This window comes from Scatophagus argus, chromosome 14 (genome assembly GCF_020382885.2).
Source record: "Scatophagus argus isolate fScaArg1 chromosome 14, fScaArg1.pri, whole genome shotgun sequence".
In the NCBI taxonomy this organism is placed as follows: Eukaryota; Metazoa; Chordata; class Actinopteri; family Scatophagidae; genus Scatophagus; species Scatophagus argus.
In genome coordinates, this window is record NC_058506.1 from 17,112,877 (window position 1) to 17,134,852 (window position 21,976).

The following is a 21,976-nucleotide window of genomic DNA, read 5'->3' on the forward strand; positions in this document are numbered from 1 at the left end:
AAGAGTCTTTGAGCTAAAGGCTAATGCTACGATGCTCACAATGGCAGTGTGTTAGTGTTTGCTATCTTAGTTTAGTGTGGTAAAATGCGAACATTTACTAATTAGCACTAAACAAAAGCTGTGCTGAGATCAATCGACTCAGGATATCTTGATCTGCTGGTAGTGGAGTCAGAAAATCACAAGTTATTAATATGCACTCACGCCATGGATATGAGTATCAAATTTATTAGCAATCCGTTTGAGAGTTTTTGTGATATGTGGTGGTACCATGCTGTTAAAACGAATAAAAATGAAATATTACTCATTGTCGTTTCTTGGGCAACTGATAAGAAACAATTCACTGGAAGTGAAATGGCTTGAATATTACTGATTTGGAGGCATCACAGGAGAACACATGAAGATATTTTTCAGCACATGGTTTGAAGCACTGCACCTGTGAAAACTGGATTTGAATGAAGAATAATTTATGTAACTTAAGTTCTGTATTAAACAACAGCATCTGCTCTAAATTCGAACCATCACCACCATGAATTCCCTCTTTAAAACTACAGCAGCTTAGATTAGTCTATTCTGGGTTTTCAGGATGCTTCCTTGTGAATGTACCAGTTTTTCAAGTAGCTCAGTGTGTATGTGTTAAAGCCAGTGTGCTCTTTCCCGCCTACGAAGCACACAGTAGACTGCTGGTTATAAAGAGGCTCTCTTTCTGGATGGCTGCCTATTGAAGTGGGATAAGCCAGAAGCCTCAGTAGTTCCAAATAGGTTTGGGACAGTGCCACAGCAAAGCACATTTCTATGTTGCTGCTATTTTTGAGTTTTACCATAAACTTAAAGATATTCTTTCTGTGGGACTCTTATGCATCACCTACAGAAAACATGGTAAGACATATTTTTCTTTCTCTCAGAAAGAATAAAATCAAATACATTCCAGAGCAGATTTTTTTTGTATTTGTTTTGGTAACACTTAACTAATGAAGCCATACATTATAAATATGTCCTTGTAAGACATCATAACACATCCATCATGTATGAAAAGCGTTGCATAAACCAGCAACTGGCTGGACTGAAAAGTCAGTGTTGAACTCTGCATACTGAACACTGTTTGAATGTTGACACATTCGCTTATTATCTCAGGAAAAAAAGTGAACAAACAGCATCATCATTGACTATGAATTTGTTAACTAAACTGAGCAAAACAATTTGAATCAGCAATTGATTCATAATGTCCACCCCTAATCTCCATCTTTTCATCCATTACGGGCACAGAAAGCACTGTACTTTTCATAATAAAACATCCTAGCGTTTCAATTAAAAGCAATTGAAACATTAGAAAAGCAAATCTATGCGGTTGTGAATTTGATACTAAAATGCGCAGGTGTATGATGCATGCAGTACAATGTGTTCAGGTACCCTCAGCCTTCACAGAAAGGTTTTTTTTTTACAGTTTATCATTCCATGCTCATACATGGCGTAAATGGGCAGTCGAGACTTGCTTACTCTATATTGAAACTGTGACACTTAGATATTCTCTCACCGGCTGTTGCCGTAATGGACAATATTTGTTGTATGTGTAAGACTGTGAGGGATAATGGATGCAATTTAGTTTCCAATTATTGTAAACTGTTCTTGACAGGAACATTAGTCAGGCCTAAAAAAGTAAATGCAGTGTTTTTTTGCTTCGTAACCCCACATCAGCTCTGAGTACTGAAATATGCAGCTTAATCGTCAGTGCTGTTGTGAAACAGAATCAAGGTGCTGCATTTGACAAACAACCCCTCCGGCTCTGCTGCTAAGAGGAAATAAAAGCTTACTGTTTTCCTGTGAGTTAACAGCTATTACTTATCCTTGCCTCCTCAGACAGACTTAAAGAAAAACATAACGCTGCATTCCAGCGGTCTATAAAAACCCTGTGCTATCATGTGGGGAAGAGGGATTGCAGTCTCAGTGGTTGCACAGGTTTATTGGTGCAAATTCCATCCATATTCCCTTCAGTCGGCTCGAAGGCCCAGCACGAGGAGGCTGGTACTTGCCTTCCGCCTCCGCTGCTGCTGCTGCTGAATGATTTCTAACAGACCTGAAGTGTTGTATGTCTTCACATGGAGACGTACACAACGGCACAAGGCAACATATCAGTTATCCCTGTCCGACTCTGGAGTCGTGGACTCAGGAGATCAGATGAAGCTCATTGGAGGTGTTTGTACGTTTTGACGTTTTGACATGAAAAGCTGTACCTCTTTAGCCATAGATGAAACAGAATACTTGATTGAGAAGAAAATATTCACAATATTCACTCACACCTTTGAAATTGAGCTTTAGGCACAAATATGACCAAACCAGAAGGTGAGATTAAGCTCAATCTACATGCAGCTTCACAAAGAGTATCTTTTGTCCTTTTTTTTCCTTTCAATCCCATGAATCTATGTATAGCACATTAGTGACCGTACACACCTTGATTTCTGACACTCTTCATCATAACCATCATCACCTCTAACACTAATACCTGTCATTATTACTTGCATGTCTGCTGCAATGACAGTGATTTAGTCTCAGGAGTGTCGCACATGCCATAAATACGCACATACACACACGCACACACCGCATTGCAGACTCCACTGTGACATTTGATATTTATGGATGTTGTTATTTTTTACTTTGGCTCTGATGGCTGACATATTCTTGACAAATTCATGTCGGAGGATACCTAGTTGTCTTTTCCCTCCTGCATGAGCACCAGCCCCGGTGATGAAGGCATCAGTGCTCTGTCTCTTATTAATAATCTGGCCACATGTCACATCCAACACAGCCAACAGAAAAGTGACTTTACTGTTTTTATGAAGTTTTTTTTTTTTTTTCTGCTACAGTGAAATATTTAGCAGAGACTCCCGAGAGAATCTCTGACAGATTTTCTGATTCTGTCAATCTTTAGTCCGGGATAAAACATGTCAACCAGAAACTGAGGAAGAGAATGATGTTAAACACAATGATTGAGAGTCTGATTCAGCTGAGTGGACCTTTGGTCTCGCAATATGCAGGCCAGGTATCACACCTTGCCATTTGCCTGTGAATCCCTTCTTACCCCTCCTGCTAAGGAGACATCTGTCACATGCAAAACCTGTTGTCACACCTTGTCTCCTGAAGGCTGGCCACCTTCCTCCCCTTACCATCACCTTCTGTTGTTAATTGTATCTTGTCTGGTCACTGTCTGCAATGTCCTCACCCTGTGATCACAACTATATTGACATATGGTTCGGTCACTGTCCCCTCCAGCCTTCTGCTCGCTTCCTGTCATTGTTTCCAATGGTGGCGACATCCCTTTGATCTCCGCCATACCACGCCTCCCTTTCCTTTAACCAATGTGCATACTGTATGATCACTGCTGATAGTAACGGTGTAAAAGGTGCCCCTCTACTGTTGCTCTTGGCCTCACTGACTCGGAAAGTCTCTTTGTCAGTCACTTCACCAGTATGCTGGTATGCTCAATTAAACTTGCATCACCACATCATACTTCTGAGTTGGACTTCAGTGAATTTCTTCAACAAAACCATATGGATCTTTATTATAGATTTGTACCTTACCTATGATCTATAAACCTCAATTTAACTATAGAGCAAATAACCTCTGTCTGTTTTTCTGTCTGTCTGTACTTTTTGTCTGCTTTAATGGCCATGTTTGAGTGAGAAAACAGCTAAAACTTGAGTTCTGAAACTGTTAGAAACTTCAGTAATTCAGTAATCGTTGATAATGGTGGAAGTGGTTTGCATCTTGTACCAAGAGTCAATGTAGATCTTAGTTTAACGTGAAAATAATTTTGCCATAACTTTTGATGACCCTTAACTAAGTTGTTTAACAAGGTGGAAGGAAATACAGCACAGCCGGCGAGTTTTAATCCTACTGATGGAAGTCAGGTCCAGAGCAGTAAAACGCTCATATGAGTCATTTTGAAATGCAAACTACCCATCTTATTGTTCAGGTATGAAGACTTGTTCAGGATTTTTCTCGTATTCTTACTAAATGAGCGTTGACTTTGCAAGCAAAACACCTCTGGCCTAATTATGGTTACAGTGCAGGGTTATAGCACATTAATGACAAAACATTTCCTCCATTTAACATTTTCTGATCCCCATTAGTTTAGTACATGAGTGTTTTAAAGATTGATGAACAATATGCACATGAGAGGCTCCTGATGAAACTGTAATTTCCAAAGCTGTTCTTTCATGAAACTGAACAGTTTGTATTGTTGCAAACATTTGTCAATAATAATTGTTAAACTATTTTATGTTGCTATAAAGCTGGTTATGACTGGTTCAGTGTGTCTGCTTGTGAAAACATCAGCACAGAATTTTATCTAAAAGGGCCTTTAGAATATTTATTTTCCCAAGACTTGGAAAAAAAAAAAAAAGAAATCCATACAGATGCATCAGCACCTTCTGATGGTTGACATCTCGTCACGCCCGTGCTCTGATCGTTGTGGTTTTGTCCAGGGAAGACTCTGACAACCATGAGCAGAAGTGGATACCACTACAGCATTCCACATGTTCCACATTTTATATTCATCGCTTATGTTTCTTCACTTTTTTTTTAGTTGTTATGAATGATGCATTGATGACAGATTCCTGGCAGGACACCCTAAGATTTCTGCTACTCCGCACTGTGAGAAGCATCCCTAATGATGAAAACCTCACTCTTCATTCCCTTTCTCAGTGTCTCCAACACGTCTGCATGCTGTCCTAAGAAACAGCTCCCCATGTCATTACTTGTTATTTTACTATTTACTTCTCGGATGCTGAGATTGACGGGAATGTTCTGGTGCTGTGTTCACTACAGTTAACCCCAAGTGTCAGAGTTATTGCTGAGGACACCACCTCCTGTATGTTTACTCTTTTCTTGGATGGTCGGCTCACAGCTTTTCTCCAGATAGATATCATCCACTACTGAAATTTAGTACACGTATTCATGGTGCCCAGAGGATGAATCCCCGTTGCTTTGGTGAGGTCAAACATTTCACTCATCCAGGGAAGTGTTTTGGCATCTACCATATGGATCTGCTTAGAATTTTGTAAATCTGTCAGAATTTGAAACAGCCTCAGTCACAGTCTGTGTTTATTGCCAGGTGACAAACATAACCAAGTACTGTTAGCGTGCATTAGCATTTAGGTCAAAGCCTCAAACAGCTGCTAACAAGTCTAGTCATTAATTTGTGTGCACAAGAATGGTGGAACTGCAAAAATTCCATCAGAGGAAAGAGAAAAAGGATGCCCTATCTTTTTCGGTAATTCTATTGAAACTATATGTCCTGATTTCCTTCATGTCTTGTCAGGAAAAATCTGTCTTGTATGTCTTCAGTCTTTTAGTTTGGTGTGTGTCTTTTAGTCTTTTTTTTTAGTATCACACCACAATCAGACCAGCAGTTCTCTGATGATGTTCAGCACTGTTTGATTCTCAGCTAAAACCGAGATAATTTTGTGCTCTGTGTAAAATAAGCATCTCAGAGCTTCCTCATTTAACCAAGACAGACCAAAGCCTTTCCTTATTGGTTGCCCAAGTCTAATCCTAACATTAATCCTGCTTAAACCAAAAATGTTTGCTTGCCTAAACTTTGCAGAAATGTAATCTTTTTATGTGCCAAACAAGTGACAGTGACAGATCCAGTTCTTGGTGTTACCGCATTTAGAGATGGAGTAATTTAATTATCACTTAATCCACAAGACATAATCCCTCGGAGAGTTTGTGTTCATTTAATGGTATTTTATGACAGTTCTTTGGTTGTCTGAATCAGGTACGGATAAAATACCTTTACTGGCATCTAATGGACTTAAATTCTGTTTCTTTAACATGACCAAAGAACCCTTTTATTTTATGTGTTGTGTGGACAGGTGAAACATGACCTCTGAAAGGATATGGTGCTTAAGCCCATCATGCTTTCACATCATGGGTCATTCGATGCAGAAAACAGAAATATGTATTTAATCTCTAGTATGAATGAAAGTTAGCTGTTTTGTGGTTGTGTGTTACTCCGATCTTTGTCTGATGAAGACAGACACAGTAGGTATCTGTGGCTGCCGACCAGTTTTGGTCTGAAAACATTTATTAAACAAATACATTTGTTCCTCTAGAGAAAGGGGACATTTGCAAGTAATGTTTGACCCTTGTCTGCTTTCCAGTGGGGTTGATGCTGGAGGTTAGCAACCCTGTTAGTCGTAGTTAGATCTGCCAAAATGAGCCTACTCAGACTATTTAAGCCTCACTGGTCCTCACATGCTGGTAAGGACACAATGCAGACTCACACTCGGTCACACAGAAGAGGAAAACCAGGCTTCTTATTGTGATTTTAATCCTCTGTGACTGAAGTGATAGCGAGATCTTTAACTGCAGTACAGTTACTACATCTGTGTCTGGTTTACAGGGTTGATACCACAAAGTAATTCCTTCACGTGGTTATTAATTTGTGGCTTTTAAAACTTACTCCTGCCATCTGTATTTTGCTTGCTGTTATTTCTTTTTCAGTAGTAATTCACTTTCTAGCACTGTCCTTTTTAGACTAGCGAAGTGCTAATTTAAGGCTTATTTCAAATTACAGCCTTTTGGATGGCACATGAATAGAATTAAAATGATTTAATTACTGTTTTTCCCCTGCTAGAGCACTGCACAAGAAATTATGAGAAACAGCCTTTGTACTGAGCTGAAGGTCTTTCCCATCTCAACATGGACACTTTCCAAGACACTCAGCACGGCGCTCGGTCTCCATAGTCTTCTTATTCCTGAGGCTCTCAGGCAGCGATTCCAGATATAAATGTTGTTTTCCTAGCTGGGCCTACTTCCTGTTGCAGTTTGCCGCCTTACCTTTTTTAAACGACCTGACATGTTTCCAGGTCGTTTCCTGACCGTGTAACATTTTATCAGTAGTATTAGTCACATGTATAACATTGACACTTCGTCACTTCATTTGAAATGGACTGAAACCTGATTCATTGTGAATGAGATGCGGTTTTACAGCTTAGTAATTCATAAAATGAATTAATCCATGTACAAGAAACATCAGCCCAAAACAAAAAGATGTACCAGATTTAGCTGCCAGCTATTTCCATGTGCAGTCCCTGGACAGGCAGACAAAAATACTATTACTGCTAATCCAGTTATACTACATTAATTCCCCCAACATACCCCAAGCTTTAGTCCTTGAAAATGTGGAAACACACAGGACCTTCTTCCTCTGATTATTAGAGTTTTTCTCCCTGTCACTTTAAAACAGGCTGCAGTTGTTTCAACATGTACGACTGAGCTGTTGTAGCCTTCATCTGATTTCTGATTAAACTGACCTTTGAATGATCTGTGTGTGGGAGAAGGAGCCATATGAGTCAGTTTGTGAAGATGCTACAGCTTTTGCCTTCTTCTTGATCTTATGCGACTTAGTGTAAACAAGAGTGTATTAAATCTGATCTGCATTTGAAATGAAGACGTGAGACCCTTGAGTGAAACAGTGACAACCTCTTTCCAGCACTGCAGTGAGGTCATACTGTGAAAATGGGTTTATTTGCAGCAGTTGGGAAGTGGACATGATGATTTGAAGTGAGACCATGTTGTAAATTTAGTTGCCCACAAATACTTCAGTGAGGCTTGCAGAGTGAATGAAGGCTGGTGTCTGTTGTGACTCAGAGGAAATTGAAGCGGGCGTGAACAGGATGTTAATTGTCTGCGGGATCAGATTCTCTTTATCACACCGATGTTTGGCTCCGGGAAGTCTTTTATTCAGTCTCTCGCCCCTTTTTGTCACTCTGACACTGATGGAGAGAGTATTGACAGTGTCCCTCAGTGGAGGAGTGTTGTAAGTAATGGTCATGGATTGTCAGGAGCGTGTTGAGCACAGAAAGACAATAGATTACATTAAGTTACGCAGGAGTGAAGGCCAGCTCGATGCCAGCTCATCACTGAACTGAGACCATAAATGACGGTGACTGCGACGTGGGCAGGGACAGGGGGGATGGATGTCACATCGCACATGGGGACTCAGGGCGAATATCCAGTAATTTTCCAGATGCTAAAATTGTTGCTCAGTCTAACCTTGTCAGCTATAACACTTTCAAGGTGGAGAGACGAGTGGTGGCTCTGTGGTTTTAGAGGTCCTGTTTGAACTCTGGCTTCTTGAACATCTCCAGTAGGGCTGCAACTAAAGATTATTTTAACAAGTAATCTAAAAGATGTTTGGTCCGTGAAATGTCAGGAGGGGGCGGACTATTGATTACTTTACGATTGAGCAGCTCTTTCCCTGTTATCAGTACCCAGTCATTCTTTAAGAAAATTATTTGGAGATTACAGACCTGTGAAATTAAAAGTTACCATCCCAACTACTGGCTATTAATATTTAATCAGGGCTATTAAAAAAAAAACCCTAATGATGTCTAAATTTCATTGATTAAAAAAAAGGACTAAAGAGCCAAATCCTGTGATTGACAAATCTGTTAACTGACTGATCATTTCATATGTTGAATTACGTGGCAGTAGTGCTGACAAGTCAATTAATCGATTGACAGAAAATGACCCATTGTAGTTTCCAGCTTGCTAAATGTGAGGATTTGCAGCTTGTCTTGTCTGGCAGGGGATTTAATATTTGGCTCAAGAAATTAATCAGCTTTTTAAAACTCTATTCTAACATTTAAATACTAAACTATCTAAGTAATTTGCAAACCAATTGGTGTTGTTGGTGGAGTTGCAATCAATAACACTGCGTAACAACTGATTTTTACAATATATTTAATTCGATTTTTTTCTTACAAAACAATTCCCTCATAAACCAGAACACACAAAATGCATAAAGAAAACTGTACAGTCAGTTTTGTCATGTCTGAATGTGTTCTAAACATGAACAATGTTATCTACAACAGTGGTTGCTATCAATGTCTATCACACCAAGCGGTTCAGCTCTGCAGCCCCTTACTTCGAGGGTTAAAAGGAGAGGTATGGAAATAGTCATGTGACACTGAAGGTAGATCCCAAACAGAACAACATGAGCTAGCCAGTTATGTAGTTATATCAACAAGCGCAGGTGCAGTCTCTTTGTTCTTTGCTCTCCTTGGCTCTAATAGCAATGTCTTACTGCTGAATCGACCTTAAGAGATAAGCTGACAGACGTGACAATGAGAGGGCAGAAAAGTGACTTTTTCACAAGCGACTGTAAACCGTGTGTGACTGTGAGAGATCGCTGAGAGGTCAATGATAATCATGTCGAACATCTGTTTTCATTACATGCATGTCTCGGATAGGTTACTCGTTTAGAGCCATCAGGGAGTGACTTTGGATGGAATAGTGACTTCAGGAAGCGTCAGAGCCGGAATATTTTAACAATAAGAATTTTTTTTCTTCCATTGACACAGTGAGAAAACTGAGCTACCAATTTGACAAATGTCCATCCAATAAACATAAATATATGTCAGGTATTATATTTCTCTCCTCAGTGCAACAGTGGTCTAAGAAACATTACCATCAATAAGCCTTCAAAAGGTTCATCAAACAGGCTTTCATGCCAGAATGGATTTTCATGGCAGATTAGCAGCAAATACCTAAATCACAAACAAGAACGACGAATCTGCTTCACTTCTGTGTTTTGTTTTTTTTTTTCTTTTCTTTTCTAACACAGCTTGGTTTCTACCCTACACGTTGCATTGCATTGGGGAGTTACAGGCACAACTACATATCAGGAGAAGATGATAAATATTTCATTTTGGCTGCTGTTAATTTCTGGGGAGAAACAAAACAAAAACATATGAGCAGATATGTTCCAGTCATGGCCTTTCATCTGGATTCACGACGGTGCACTTCTCTTACAAGACTTTTTTTTTTGTTTTGTTTTGCACACGAAAGTTGGGCTTTGACATCTAAATCTGCTGATTGCTGTTTCATTTGTCCGACAGGTCCAGAAAGGCATCAGCAACTGCAAGATCCTGAAGGCTGTGAGTATTTCGCATCAATCACATTTCAGCACAAGAAACTTTTTCCACTCAGAGATCGACAATCAGTGCTGCTGTTCCCATAGTCTACAGTACTATTTTCATTTGATTTCAACAGCAAGCTGACAGGTTGTTTTTGTTCTGGAATATTTCATATGCTTTTTTTTGCTTTCGTGTTTCAGGCTGGCTATAAAAGCTCAATCAAAAAGAATTTGACAGGCCGACTAGTTGTGCCACCCAGCAATATTCAGAAACACACAGTTCATGTATTGGTAATGTGAAGCGGCTTCTGTGATTAAGAAAGATCTAAATTTGTTTTATGGGAGAAGAAAACACGAATCTGCTTATTAAAACACAGTGCTTTCATCTTCCACAGCTGAATATTAGAGGACAAGGTTTTTTTAGTAGTAGCTAGAGGCTGGGAGGCACAAGGAAAGGTTAAGCAGCGTAAAGGAGAAAAAAAACAGAACGAAAGGCATTTCCCCAAGACTGGCGCCCATTTTAGCCTAGCATGTAAGAGCCATCGAGTGTGCTGTCAGAGCTGCACACCTCAGCACGACTGTCAAGAGGCAGGCATGTTAAGGAGACTGTGGTTTCAGTGATTTCTGATGCCATTATTATAAATGCAGAGAAGCAGCAGTGTTACCTTGCTACTAATGGATCATCATTATGATGATTAGCGCAAATGGCAAAAGCAAATTACACTGAAGATGATGCAGTTCAACCACAGAGAGAAAATATCTGCTTTTCTTTTGATGGACGAAGAGTTGCTGGTGTTTATTTGGTTACCGCCTCGAGACAGAAAATACCGGGCTTTTTAGAAGTAGGCATATGTATTTTTGATAATAACATTGTTAGGCAACATGTACAGTTACTGTAATTTTAGTTCTTTAACAACCTATAAGTAGTATTCCTGGAAACAGAATAAATTTTGAAAGTTTGCCATGCTAATGTTTGTAAATCTGTGTACAAATGTACCCCAATGTACCACTACATTGTGCATACGTGGTTGATAGAGAGAAACTAAAAAAAGTATATCCTCTTTGTGTTACAGTCCTCAGAGTTTGATCTTGATGTGCGGCTCTCTGGGAAGATGTACAAATGCTCACAGCCGGTCAGATAGCGGAGCTGATGCCTCTTTTGGCACGGCCTCAGCATGTGGGTCAGCGTAAGTCGGAGTCATTACCCTGGGGGAATCTGCTAAGTGGCATTTTCAGGCTCCACAGCACAGAGTTGTGCTGCAGGTACAGAATAAATGTGAGAGACAGCGGGGGGACAGATTATAAAAGTGCAAGAGACCACAAGATGCACTGCTCATTTCTGGTTAGGCTCCCTCCGCGGGCGAAACATCCATTGTTGACAGCTAATGGGCCAATCGGGCTCTTTGGATAGACAATGAAAATAGTGGGTATTACACATGTGCATAAAGCCAACCTCTGCTGGCGTGAGAATGAAAGCTCTCAGAGGGAGGATACAGTACAATACCATGACAAAGGCGAGTAAACGGATGGGTTGGTAGCTTTTAAGAGGACGCAGAACACACGTACAATAAAGGTAGACAGGACAGACAGACAGACAGTTTGTGGTGATTATATGCAGCACTGGTGAAAACGACAAACATCGTTGAGATAAACAAAATCGGAAAGCTTTTTACTCTAAAAAAAGTGAGCATTGTGCATAGTTCATAGTTCGTTAATAACCCCTCTGCAGGTACCTATTTGCTGTGATAACATGGAAGGAAGTGCAATAATGTACAATTCTGTATAGTTAAGTGCACATAGATCACTGTTGCACTGAACGGCATTGACACTTTCTCCCAATAGAAATATCACAACAGGGTTTCTTAATGTTTTCTCAATTACTCTATTTTTAAGTGTACTTTTGTTACAATAAACCCAGGCATGTTTCCCTCTTGCTCAGTCCCAGGGTTGAGTCCACAACTTATGTTCACATAAATCTTTATTATAGGTAATTTAGCCTGATCTTTCCTTCTCCCTTTTTTCATTTTGTCTCTCCCTAATCACATGTTTCCTGTTTTCTTTTTCTTTTCTTTTTTTTTTTTTTTACTCATACCTCGCCGACCCAGACTACTGTGTTCCCTCTCTTGATGTCTGACACCTCACAGTGCGGCGTTCTCTGTTTGCCGTTCAAGACAAAGAGGGACTCGGCTGACGGCGTCACCAGGTGCTGTCCGAACAACCCGCTGGAGACCACCACTCTGTTGGGGCCTCCCCAGGGCCAAGCTTGGGTACCCAGGGGCTCCTTGAGGCTTCGGAGCACCTCAGTGTGGCCCGAGGACAGATCAGCAAATAGCAGGTCTGTGCCCGAGCCTGAGGTGGCCACGACCACATACTGGTTGGACTCCGTGAAGGAAGGCTGGAAAGCCAGATCGGAGACAGCTATGGGTGCGTCTAGTTCCCGGTTCAGACCCAGCTCCCCCTGGAACGACACAGTCTGTACTATCAGCTTTGAGCTCTGCGAGTCGGGTGTCACTATGTAGCGGCCGTCCGGTGACACAAAAGGCTGCCCTGTGACGTTGAGATTTGAACCAATGACTGTGTCTGTCACGCTGTCGATGAGGAGCTGGGGCGGGACTTGAAGGTGACTCTTCCTCTGGCACTGGACGAAGTAGAAGCCGCTCAGGTGTGTGTAGGCCATGCTGACAGGTATGCAGCTGTAGTTCTTCAGGCTGATGGTCTTGACGCGGTGGAAGGTCTCCAGGTCAATCTTGTGTACGGCAGGTTCATTTTTGAGGAAGACAAAGGCAAACCTACATCGACAAAGTTCAGAGGAAAGGTTAATAGCGTTTCTCGATTATGGTGGATCAGTGATTAGCACACGTCGAGATTCTCATTAGAATTCTCATTTGCACTTTTCTCTTTTACTGCAGAAGGGCAGCCATGATGAGCGAGCAATGAGGTCGTCTGTGTTTTAAGGTCAGAGGTGGCTGTGTGTGTGTGTGTGTGTGTGTGTGTGTGCTGTTTTACCTCACATGAGTGATGATGAGGTTGGTTGGAGGAATGAAGAAGTCGCTGACCCTCTGAAAAGTTGTGCGGATGGCGTGATGTACTTCTCCCACACTGGCTTGAGGAATTACCTGTAGACCATAATGCAAAGCGGCATTAATATTAAACACCAAGAAGGAATGTAACAATAACAGACACAGTAAAGTTCTATAGTTTCCAGCATAGATCATCCAAAAGATGATCATGAAGATGACATGGCCAAAGGAGCAATCTCTGGTTTTGCTGATGTTCATAACCACACAGAGTTGGAATGAATCTAACTGTAGCCTGATTGACACTGGATTTCTGATTTTGATATCAAGATTTGAGAATTTTGAGAATCACGATATTATAGCTACTATTCACTTTCTGCACTGAAGAGCAAGTGCTCCAGCAGCGACAGAATATCATTCAGAGGAGCGACTTTACGTGTCCTGCTCATGAAGAATGAAATCTGACAGTTGCTACAGTTAAACCTGTGACCTTCTACCTTCACCAGGATGCTGCTAGTTTCTGTAAGTGAAACAAATGCTCATATATCTCAGGTCTTAGCAGCTGGAGCTTGTCCGGGTGACATGCTCATAAATCCTGGGACAGATAAATATCTGCTGTGTATGACTGAAGGTGATGAAACCAGGCCCCACCTCAGTTCTCTGATAAGGCATCTTATTCGCTGGTGACTGTCTGAGAAGCACACAATAAGCCCCCTTCCCCCCATCCTTGATGTCACACACCTGGCACTGAATCAGCATGTTTGTAAAGTGCAGAGGGAGTGCATACACTCTTGATAGGCCCACCTTGTCCATGGCACATGCTTCATCATGCATGATTAGGTCGCACTGAAGGACAACCGAGGTGGCTCATGTGACAAACAACATTCATTAAAAACAACCAGTCCACTCCTGCTCCGTAATCCTCCTTGCAGAGTAAAACCAACTTCATATTCTCAGATAAACTTGGCTTACTTAAGTGGTTCCAGGTTTAGGTGCGAAGGCAAATGTTGCTAGAGAGCATATAGGATTTTGTTTTTAAAACGAAAGAGCTAAGCGTAAAATTTATTTTGATGCCAACGCCTTCGCCGCTACAGTTGAACCTCTATCTTACACCCAGTGGGGGGCCCAGACACTCCTCAGAACTATCAAATGCAGGGAAATAAAAATAGCAGTTTAAGTTGCCCAAGTTGTGGTTTTTACTACACTGCTGAAGTACTCCCCATCAGCCCTCTTCCTTTGTCGATCCTACTCGCCATCTCATCCATGTTTAACAAAGTAGATCTTCCTGTTCTTCGCCACTTACAAGAGATGAAAAGAATCCTCATTAAAAAAAAGTTATTAGTTGCAGAATACAATGACGGGAGTTAATGAGGTTCATTGTAGTGTCGCTCATGTATTATTGGGCAGCTGCTGTGGTTTCCAGGGCTGCAGGTGCTCTCAGCTTAATGCCACTGGCCTCCCTTTGTCATCACTCGTCCTCATGTTCACACACACACACACACACACACATAGCAACAAGGCCCAGTGGAGTCTGACTTGCCTCACTGGCTGCCTTAATACCTGAAGGGGATTTGGTTCTGACGGAGCAGCTTATGCGTGTGACATTCACTCTCAAGAAGCCTTGAGTAGTTTTTTTTTTTTTTTTTCCTTAAAAAAAAAAAAAAAAACTTTCTCATCTCACTAAAGTACATCCAAATGATGTATGAAATGAAATGAAAATTTACTGTCAGAATTGCTGAGGTTGTTGCTCAGCAATAAAGCACATCATGGATTCTCTGGAAGACTGAGTGGCTTGTTGCATAAGATCAGTTCACACTAAAAACTAAATTAAATACATATGGAATTCATATGGGAGAACAAAGATGACAGATGATGATCATCTGCATTTTAGTAATTTAGTAATTTAGTAATAATTTTAGTAATTTAGTAATACATTTGGCTATGAGGGTAATGACTGTTACTTGATGATGTAGCTTTGCCTTTACTGGTCAGCTTACACTGTAAAAGCAACAAAGCTTCTCAGAATCTGAGCTGTGTGCCATTAATTGCCTAGTTGTTTAAACGTTGCTGCCTTTGCTTGTCAGTGTCAGAAATACTAGTCAGTTATTATTATTCTGTTAATGTCCATTCGGAAGCATTTCTAGAGCTAAATGTATGGAGGGCACCACACATTTAGGAAACATCTCTCAGGGGGCAGGTGTCCCTGGACAGAGGGGCACAAATACTTTTTTGAGCACCATGTTGAGCAAACGCTATGTTGCTGGAATGTTTGGCTGTATGGAGACTTATGGATGGTGGCTATTGAATACTGCATGTACCACGCTGAACAACATCAACAGTGAGCAGTAAATATTCCATCAAAGACGAGAAGCACAAGTTGGACTGCGAACATGTCAGTTATTAGCCTGTTTGTGCAACCCCACAGTGGCTTTAGGCTAAGCTGCTACACCACACATTTAAATTACATACCAACATCAACTGCTAGCATAAGTTTAAACCTTTCATTTAAACATCAGGGAAATTATTGGTTAATATCCCTAACCAGAAGACATTTCAAATGAACATATGGTGTCTAGGCCACAAGATTCCCCCGTTTTAGAAAATACATTAACATTTTTTAGCTGAGACAAGCGTGAGGTCAGTAAATTAGCATAAACAACAAACAAACAAAGTAGATTTTTACAAGATATACAAGACTGAACTGTAAAAATTTATCTTAATATTCAGTTTTTCAATCATAGAGAAAAACAGGTGGGTGTGTGCAGAGAGAAAAACCAACTCAAAGTCTCAAAGTCCCTTTGAGTTAGATGTCTTCCTGGCACGTAGACTCAGTCCGGACTGACAGTCTGAAAGGCCATGTCTCTCTCTGCCCAGCAGAGATTCCTCCATTTGTCTTCTCTAATGAATTGACAATCACACACCCTCTGATGTTTACACAGAGATATTGAGCCATCCTAAAACTTGTCTGCTTTAAAATACCACACATCACGTTGAAAATACCACACACACACACACACTGAGCTGAAGCCACAGCTCGCAAATTATGCCCGAACACAGACACACACTCATACACATGTATGATCCGCTGAAGCGGAGCGGTGTCATGGTGGTGACAGGCTGCTGCTGAACAGGTCAATTACTTTCAGTCCAAATGATAATGACATTATCAGACCATTTATTTGTGGTGTGATCCACGTGGACTCCAATCCATTATGCGGTTTCCCTGCAATTGCATTTTTGAGTGATTCATGCCCTGCTCTCTAATTATTCATTACTCCTGAACGACTGCAGAGAGACAAGAAATGAATAAAACGACAAAAAAAAGAAAAAAAAAGCCCACAAATGTGTTTTCGGGAATTCAGGCAGCAGCCACAAAAATGGGAGAAATGTTATGCAAAGCTGCTTTCTGTACTCTGATTGTTTCAAATTATACGAGGAGAAAATTGTTTTGTCTGTGATGAAAAACATCTTTTCATAGAATTTTCCGCTTCATTTGAGAATATAACCTCTGATAGAAGTTTAAAAACAACTCCAGCATAAACACCAAGAGTGTACACCTCAACGAGGACTACACAGAAACAAAACCCCCGCTATTCCACCTACACTCTATGAAAAGAACGTGCAAAAGTGCAGAAGATGGGAATATATGCACAAACAGGCAGTCTGCTTGGCCATGCAGATTGTAAATCAGTCGAGAACTGTTAAAACCCACACACAGGTGGTTGTCTTGTCTACTTGCTGTTGCCAGACCATAGTGGCACCTTCAGATCTAAAACAATCCACCATCACAATTTAAGTTCCTTTTTTAAAAAAACAAAAATCTGGTAGTAACAGCACAAAATGGAATCACTACAAAATCAAGAGGAAGCATTATTTATAGGACCATCTGACAAATGACTGCAGCACCATTAATGGCTCATCAGCCCCTCATTAACTATTAAAAACTTATTTGAAACAACAGGTGTTCAAAACCAACGATGCAAGTGATTTTCTGGATATAAAATGAGTCATTTTAGTTCAAAGATCGTCTAAAGAAACAGATTCGATCATCATTTGATCATCCCTCTGCTATCCCCATAATGAACACACAGCACATCCCCAAACGGTAAAGACCCAACACAACACCTCACATGATTATAATGGGATGCTTTTCTCCAATGGGATAAAGCAGAACAATAAACATGTTTGTGTCTAATACAGGGATCCCTTGGAGGTAGTGTCCTCCACTGCTGCACAGGCACATGCACACATGCATTCACACACACACACACACACACACACACACACACACACATACAAATACTGGCCCTATAAAAAACAGCATCACACCTCTCCCACGGGCACCAGCTCTGTTCTCGTTCCCCTTCCCTCCACCTCCTCGACCCTGCATCCTCGTCTCCATTCCCTCGCCCCACCCAATCTCCCGAGGTGGATTAAATACAACCACACCTGTGATCATTTCTCATTTGTGAAGCATCCAACACCAGCGGTCCAAAGGGACGCCAGGCACAAGGCGACAGCACTGCAGCTGTGAATTGGTGTTTTGCTGGCTTGGTAAATGCTCTAAAACATGTATAGATTAGATGCTGTCACACAAATACTTATCACATAAACAGGAATGTGGGTACACAACGGAGCTCAATTAGTTACGAAATGCTCTTTTCATCTCTTAGTGAACTTTCTACAGCCTATATTGATTGTGTTGTTCCAGGAAGATGATCGCTCATTAGAGTTAATACACACACTCACCCAGCAAAAGCAGGTGTAAGGTGGTATACAAATAAGATAATAATAAAGAAGGTTTTTTTTGTATTTGAGAGCTGGACTTTAGAGCTGGATTTTATGTAAATAATCATCAGTCTGATTTAAACATGATGCTGCAATAGAGCTTCCAATATTAAATCGTCTTTATTTTGGGATTCTGGTGTCGGAATACAAACACTAACATGAAACCTTGTGTATGGGAAGGGACGGAAGAAAACTTGGGACCAAAATACAAAAGTGTGAAATAAACAGTCCAATATCCAGATGCTATTTAGCTGTCCAGTGCTGCCATGACTAAACAGAATGAAACTGTTCTTACTAGAGAAAGCTTTTAAGCTCGATACACAAACAAAACATACTTACCTGAAGCGTTGGATGAGTTCTGTCCATATCTCCCCATGTTAGAACCCACACCTGGTCATGTGACTTGTCGTAGAGCATCTTCACTGGAAATGGATCTGTTGCTATTGCCTAGAAGAGATGGAGAGAGTGGCGACAAGATGACATGAAATGTTCCCAAGCTTAACAGATGTAAAACTCTGTCCATGGTTCTGAAAAGTCACCAAAACCCTGCCGATATTGTGATAATGTGTAAACAAAAAAAAACAAAACAATAAAAACATGTCCATTAGTCGCCCATATTACACTGAAGGGTCATTAAAATACCATGAAATAAACCACAAAGCAAAAACATCTAATATGATAAATGATAAATATTAACAGAAGTACACATAGAATTCATTTATTTTGTTGACAAGCTAGAAACAAACTGTCTTTTGTAGATAAATTTGCGAGATCTGTGGTCCTCTTGCATGCTCATGCCTGTGTTACTTGTTTTAATTTGCTAAATGTGTCCAAATTAGTGCATGAGGAAATAAACTCGAATTGCACGTCCGGGCTTACGTGTTACAAATTTGTTTCATTTGCCTGTATCCATTTAAACATTCTCAAGAAGAGTAAGCTGTTCTCACATCTTGTACTAAAGTAGGTGTAGATGCCAGGAAAAGCAGGAGAAAGCGTACAGCATGAGCACTTATGCACATGTAACTGCTGGAGAGGATGTGTGTGGATATCTGACACACGTCAGGTGAAAGAACAGAAAGAATGGAGAATAAGTTGCAGAGATAGTCAAAGGGAGGAATGAAAGAGGAGAGCAGACAGACAGGAAAGGGAGAGAGAGAGAAAGAGATGCGGAGGTGGTGTGATGTGTGCTCAACCTCAGGTCTGCTGCAATGTCAACAACAAAGAATAACACAATCCATTACCCTGCTTCTGGCTGGGTGGACAGGGAGCCGCTGACACCCTCACCAATGGAGCGAGACCACAAGCTCTGTGTTCAGTAATGGGAGGTCCGGCCCTCTGCTCTGCACTGGTCAGCTGAGTGCCAGCTCAGCATGTGTGTATGTACATGTGAATTTGCCTTGGCGAGCGTTTAGTCTCCTACATAATGGAAGATGAGGTAAAGCTGAGGTCAAGGCCACGACGCAGCTGACAGGGACGAAACTAACTGGATTTTGAGTTTGTCTCTAAAACTCTTTCATGCCACAATATGTGGTTTAAATTAGACTGAAGGATCAATTCAGTGCAAATGAATGCTTTATGTGATTTAAGTCCATATGAGCAACCTTTTGGGTTTGTTCAAGCCACCTTTGGCTGTTGCCTTGTTAAGTTGCCGTCTGCAAGCAGGAAGGTGTTTGTGCTTAAACAAAGATTATTTGTGATGGAAAAGAAACATCTTTCTGTACAACTGCTATGATCATGAGTGGTCTACGTGTTTTTGTTATTTTGAGTCTCAGTGTATTGCAGAGAAAAAAAAACTGATATGTGCAAGTGACTTACTTGACATAGATTTACTGCTGTTGATTTGGCAAAATTTAAATGAATAAAGGCTAAAAATTCATTTCAAATTGCAGTGCACAATGTAACTGACTGAATGGTGACATTGTAATTTCAAAAACGGTAGTTACAAAAGTACAAAGTTGGACGACGACAAATGGCTTTTCAGATGACCAATTTCCTCCTGCAGAAAACATGAATATATTATAATTTATATTTTTGAAAGCAATAAAAATGCTCATTTGAGCATTTGCTTTTTCTTTGGAAAAATAAAAGGGAGAACAAACACCTAGAAAATGCTTGCTGCCTCCCTCTGATTTACCACAACACAAAAGGAACTAAAGCATTATGTTAAGAGGACTACATAACCAGGGGCCATCTGGTTTCTTTTTTAATTAGCTGATAGGCCGCTTGTGTCCATGCCCAGCGAGAGGTGAGCTGGCATAGGTCTGACACATCAGAGTCAAGGTTTGATCCCTTTGCTGAAAAAGATAACAAACGTGCAATTTCGGTTTGTGCAACAGCATGAAGAACCATGATGGCCTTTATTAGTACACATTTACAGCCTTCATCTACAGTCTGCAGGAAAACATACCTGAAGACTGCAGATTTTGAACGAGACAACTTTTCATCCAAGACAGAAATATATGCTTTAATAGAATCTAAATTTCTGATTTAACCTTTTGTGAATTTCTCCTTTTCTCTAGATGGAGCTGCTATTTAGAAGAAATCGATTGTATTTTACTCCAATATTATTACTTGATGCAAGCAGCAAATAAAACAGGATGACCATTTCTTTTCATAATCCAACTTAAAGCCTAAAGACAAATGAGTTTGGTCTGTTTTACACAACATCTTGCTGCTGCTTTAACCTCATACCTGTTACGGAAATCGTTGCTTGCTGTCTTTTTGTAAAATATGATAATCTAGAGTTCAGACATGATCTACATGTACTCTTTCTCTCTGATTACTGTGTTTGGTTACTGCTGCGAGGATAATAAACACAGCATTGTGACTTCACCTTTAAGGAAAAAAATTGTTTTGTTTATGCTTTTCTTCAGTCTGTGGTTAAAAATGCATTCATTGTAGTCTGCTTCTATTGTTCTAAAGGCCATTGTTGGAAGGAAGCTACAAATGCGCCTGGTGGAAAAAGAAAGAGCTTTGAGATAACAGAGAAACAGAAGAAAGGATAAAAGGGAGGATGCATTAACCTCCTGCACCCAGAGGCCAGAAAGGGTCTTCAAGAAAGAGAAAAAAGACAGGGTGATGAAGGGAAGTGAGTTTTACAGCGAGGGGCAGCTGGTGGTCTGCAGTACACCAAATGTTGTGAGAACATCTCTTCTTTTTCTTGTTTCACTTTCAGTCAAAGCAAGTCCTTTCTCAGACAGGTCTCATAAATATCCTACCTTTCGTTGCCTTTAAGTTTCTTTAAACTGACAACAAGGTTAGGTCACAGGTTTCTAATGACATTTTTGCACTGCTACCTGCTCAGTTTGCTGTCTCGCTCATTCTCTCTACTCAGACTTTCACTTATCTCCTTTCTCCTCTCCCGCCTCCTTCTCCTTGAGTTAGGCCTATTTCCTCTCATCCTGTACCTCAGTATAAATGATGTTGACCCTGAGAAGAACCCCTGAGGGATTCAGTCTCTAAACAGCCGTTACAGGCAAGATGAATGGCGAGGCAGCCAGCACCCACATGGGCACCATATTGTTTCAAGTGCTTGAGGTGCATTTGATTTATTTTGCCTTGCATGTGGTCTTCTTACATCAGTTGCAGCTCAATACCATGGCAAACTGAATCAGATACGCCTCGCGTCTAGTCAAACATCGGCTGCATGTGTATAGTTTGAATGCATGCATTTTTTTTTTCCTTTATGACTTAAAGTAAAGCTTGGTTTGAAAATGTAATCTCCGGCTACATTTATAATATCATGTGATGGTATAGCTATGTTAAAGTCAGCATCCTCAACAGCTGATGATCATGTAGAAATCATTGGATTAAAAGAAACGGTGTGTTTTTGTTCTTATTGCACTGTAGAGCTGGTCAGCCTTAATTAGTTCTGTAGGAAAATATCCAGACCGTGTTCTAGGCCTGTTTGGATCCTGTGGCAAAACAAACTTTAATCGGCAACACAGTTATTAGATTACTATTTGTAATTTAAAACAGTATGTTTCAGAAAAATAACACTGGATGGAACAATTTGGGACAAAGAAAAAAAGAACTTGACGTCTACTAAAAAGCAGTAATTGTGCAGTATATCCAGAGAAACTTGCACTTAATCTCACATCATTTTTGCTTTTCTCATTTGAGATGGTTCTGAGCGTTGAACTTTTTCTGTTAGCGCTTTACTTAATGCAAAGTTTTCAACAGAAACTTTATAATGTCAGTAACTCACAGATAAATAATTTCTGAGATTTTCTGACATTCTGAGACTACGCTT

The 21,976-nt window shown here is 40.5% G+C and overlaps 1 protein-coding gene and 2 long non-coding RNA genes across 6 annotated transcripts in view; 2 read left to right on the forward strand and 1 right to left on the reverse strand.

Annotated features, from left to right (window-relative positions):
* LOC124070408 overlaps positions 1-12,139 on the forward strand; it is a 72,044-nt gene extending 59,905 nt beyond the window's left edge. The window contains exons 2-4 of the long non-coding RNA XR_006845181.1: positions 9,903-9,941; positions 10,993-11,182; positions 12,025-12,139. This is a non-coding gene — a long non-coding RNA (uncharacterized LOC124070408). The remainder of the gene's footprint in view (positions 1-9,902; positions 9,942-10,992; positions 11,183-12,024) is intronic.
* Positions 8,729-21,976, reverse strand: part of fstl4 (follistatin-like 4) — a 247,803-nt gene continuing 234,555 nt past the window's right edge. For all 3 annotated transcript variants that reach the window (XM_046410298.1, XM_046410300.1, XM_046410297.1), the window contains 3 exons: positions 18,064-18,171; positions 12,926-13,035; positions 8,729-12,708 (listed from right to left, as the gene is read on the reverse strand). In XM_046410298.1, coding sequence (XP_046266254.1) covers positions 12,006-12,708; positions 12,926-13,035; positions 18,064-18,171 — 921 coding nt within the window. In that variant the 3' untranslated portion in view covers positions 8,729-12,005. The remainder of the gene's footprint in view (positions 12,709-12,925; positions 13,036-18,063; positions 18,172-21,976) is intronic.
* On the forward strand, positions 12,595-21,883 carry LOC124070409. 2 transcript variants are annotated; one of them, XR_006845182.1, is made up of 3 exons: positions 12,595-12,734; positions 12,829-12,874; positions 20,244-21,883. It is a non-coding gene; the product is annotated as an uncharacterized LOC124070409 (long non-coding RNA). The 2 variants fall into 2 exon arrangements; XR_006845183.1 differs by having other exon boundaries at positions 20,647-21,883.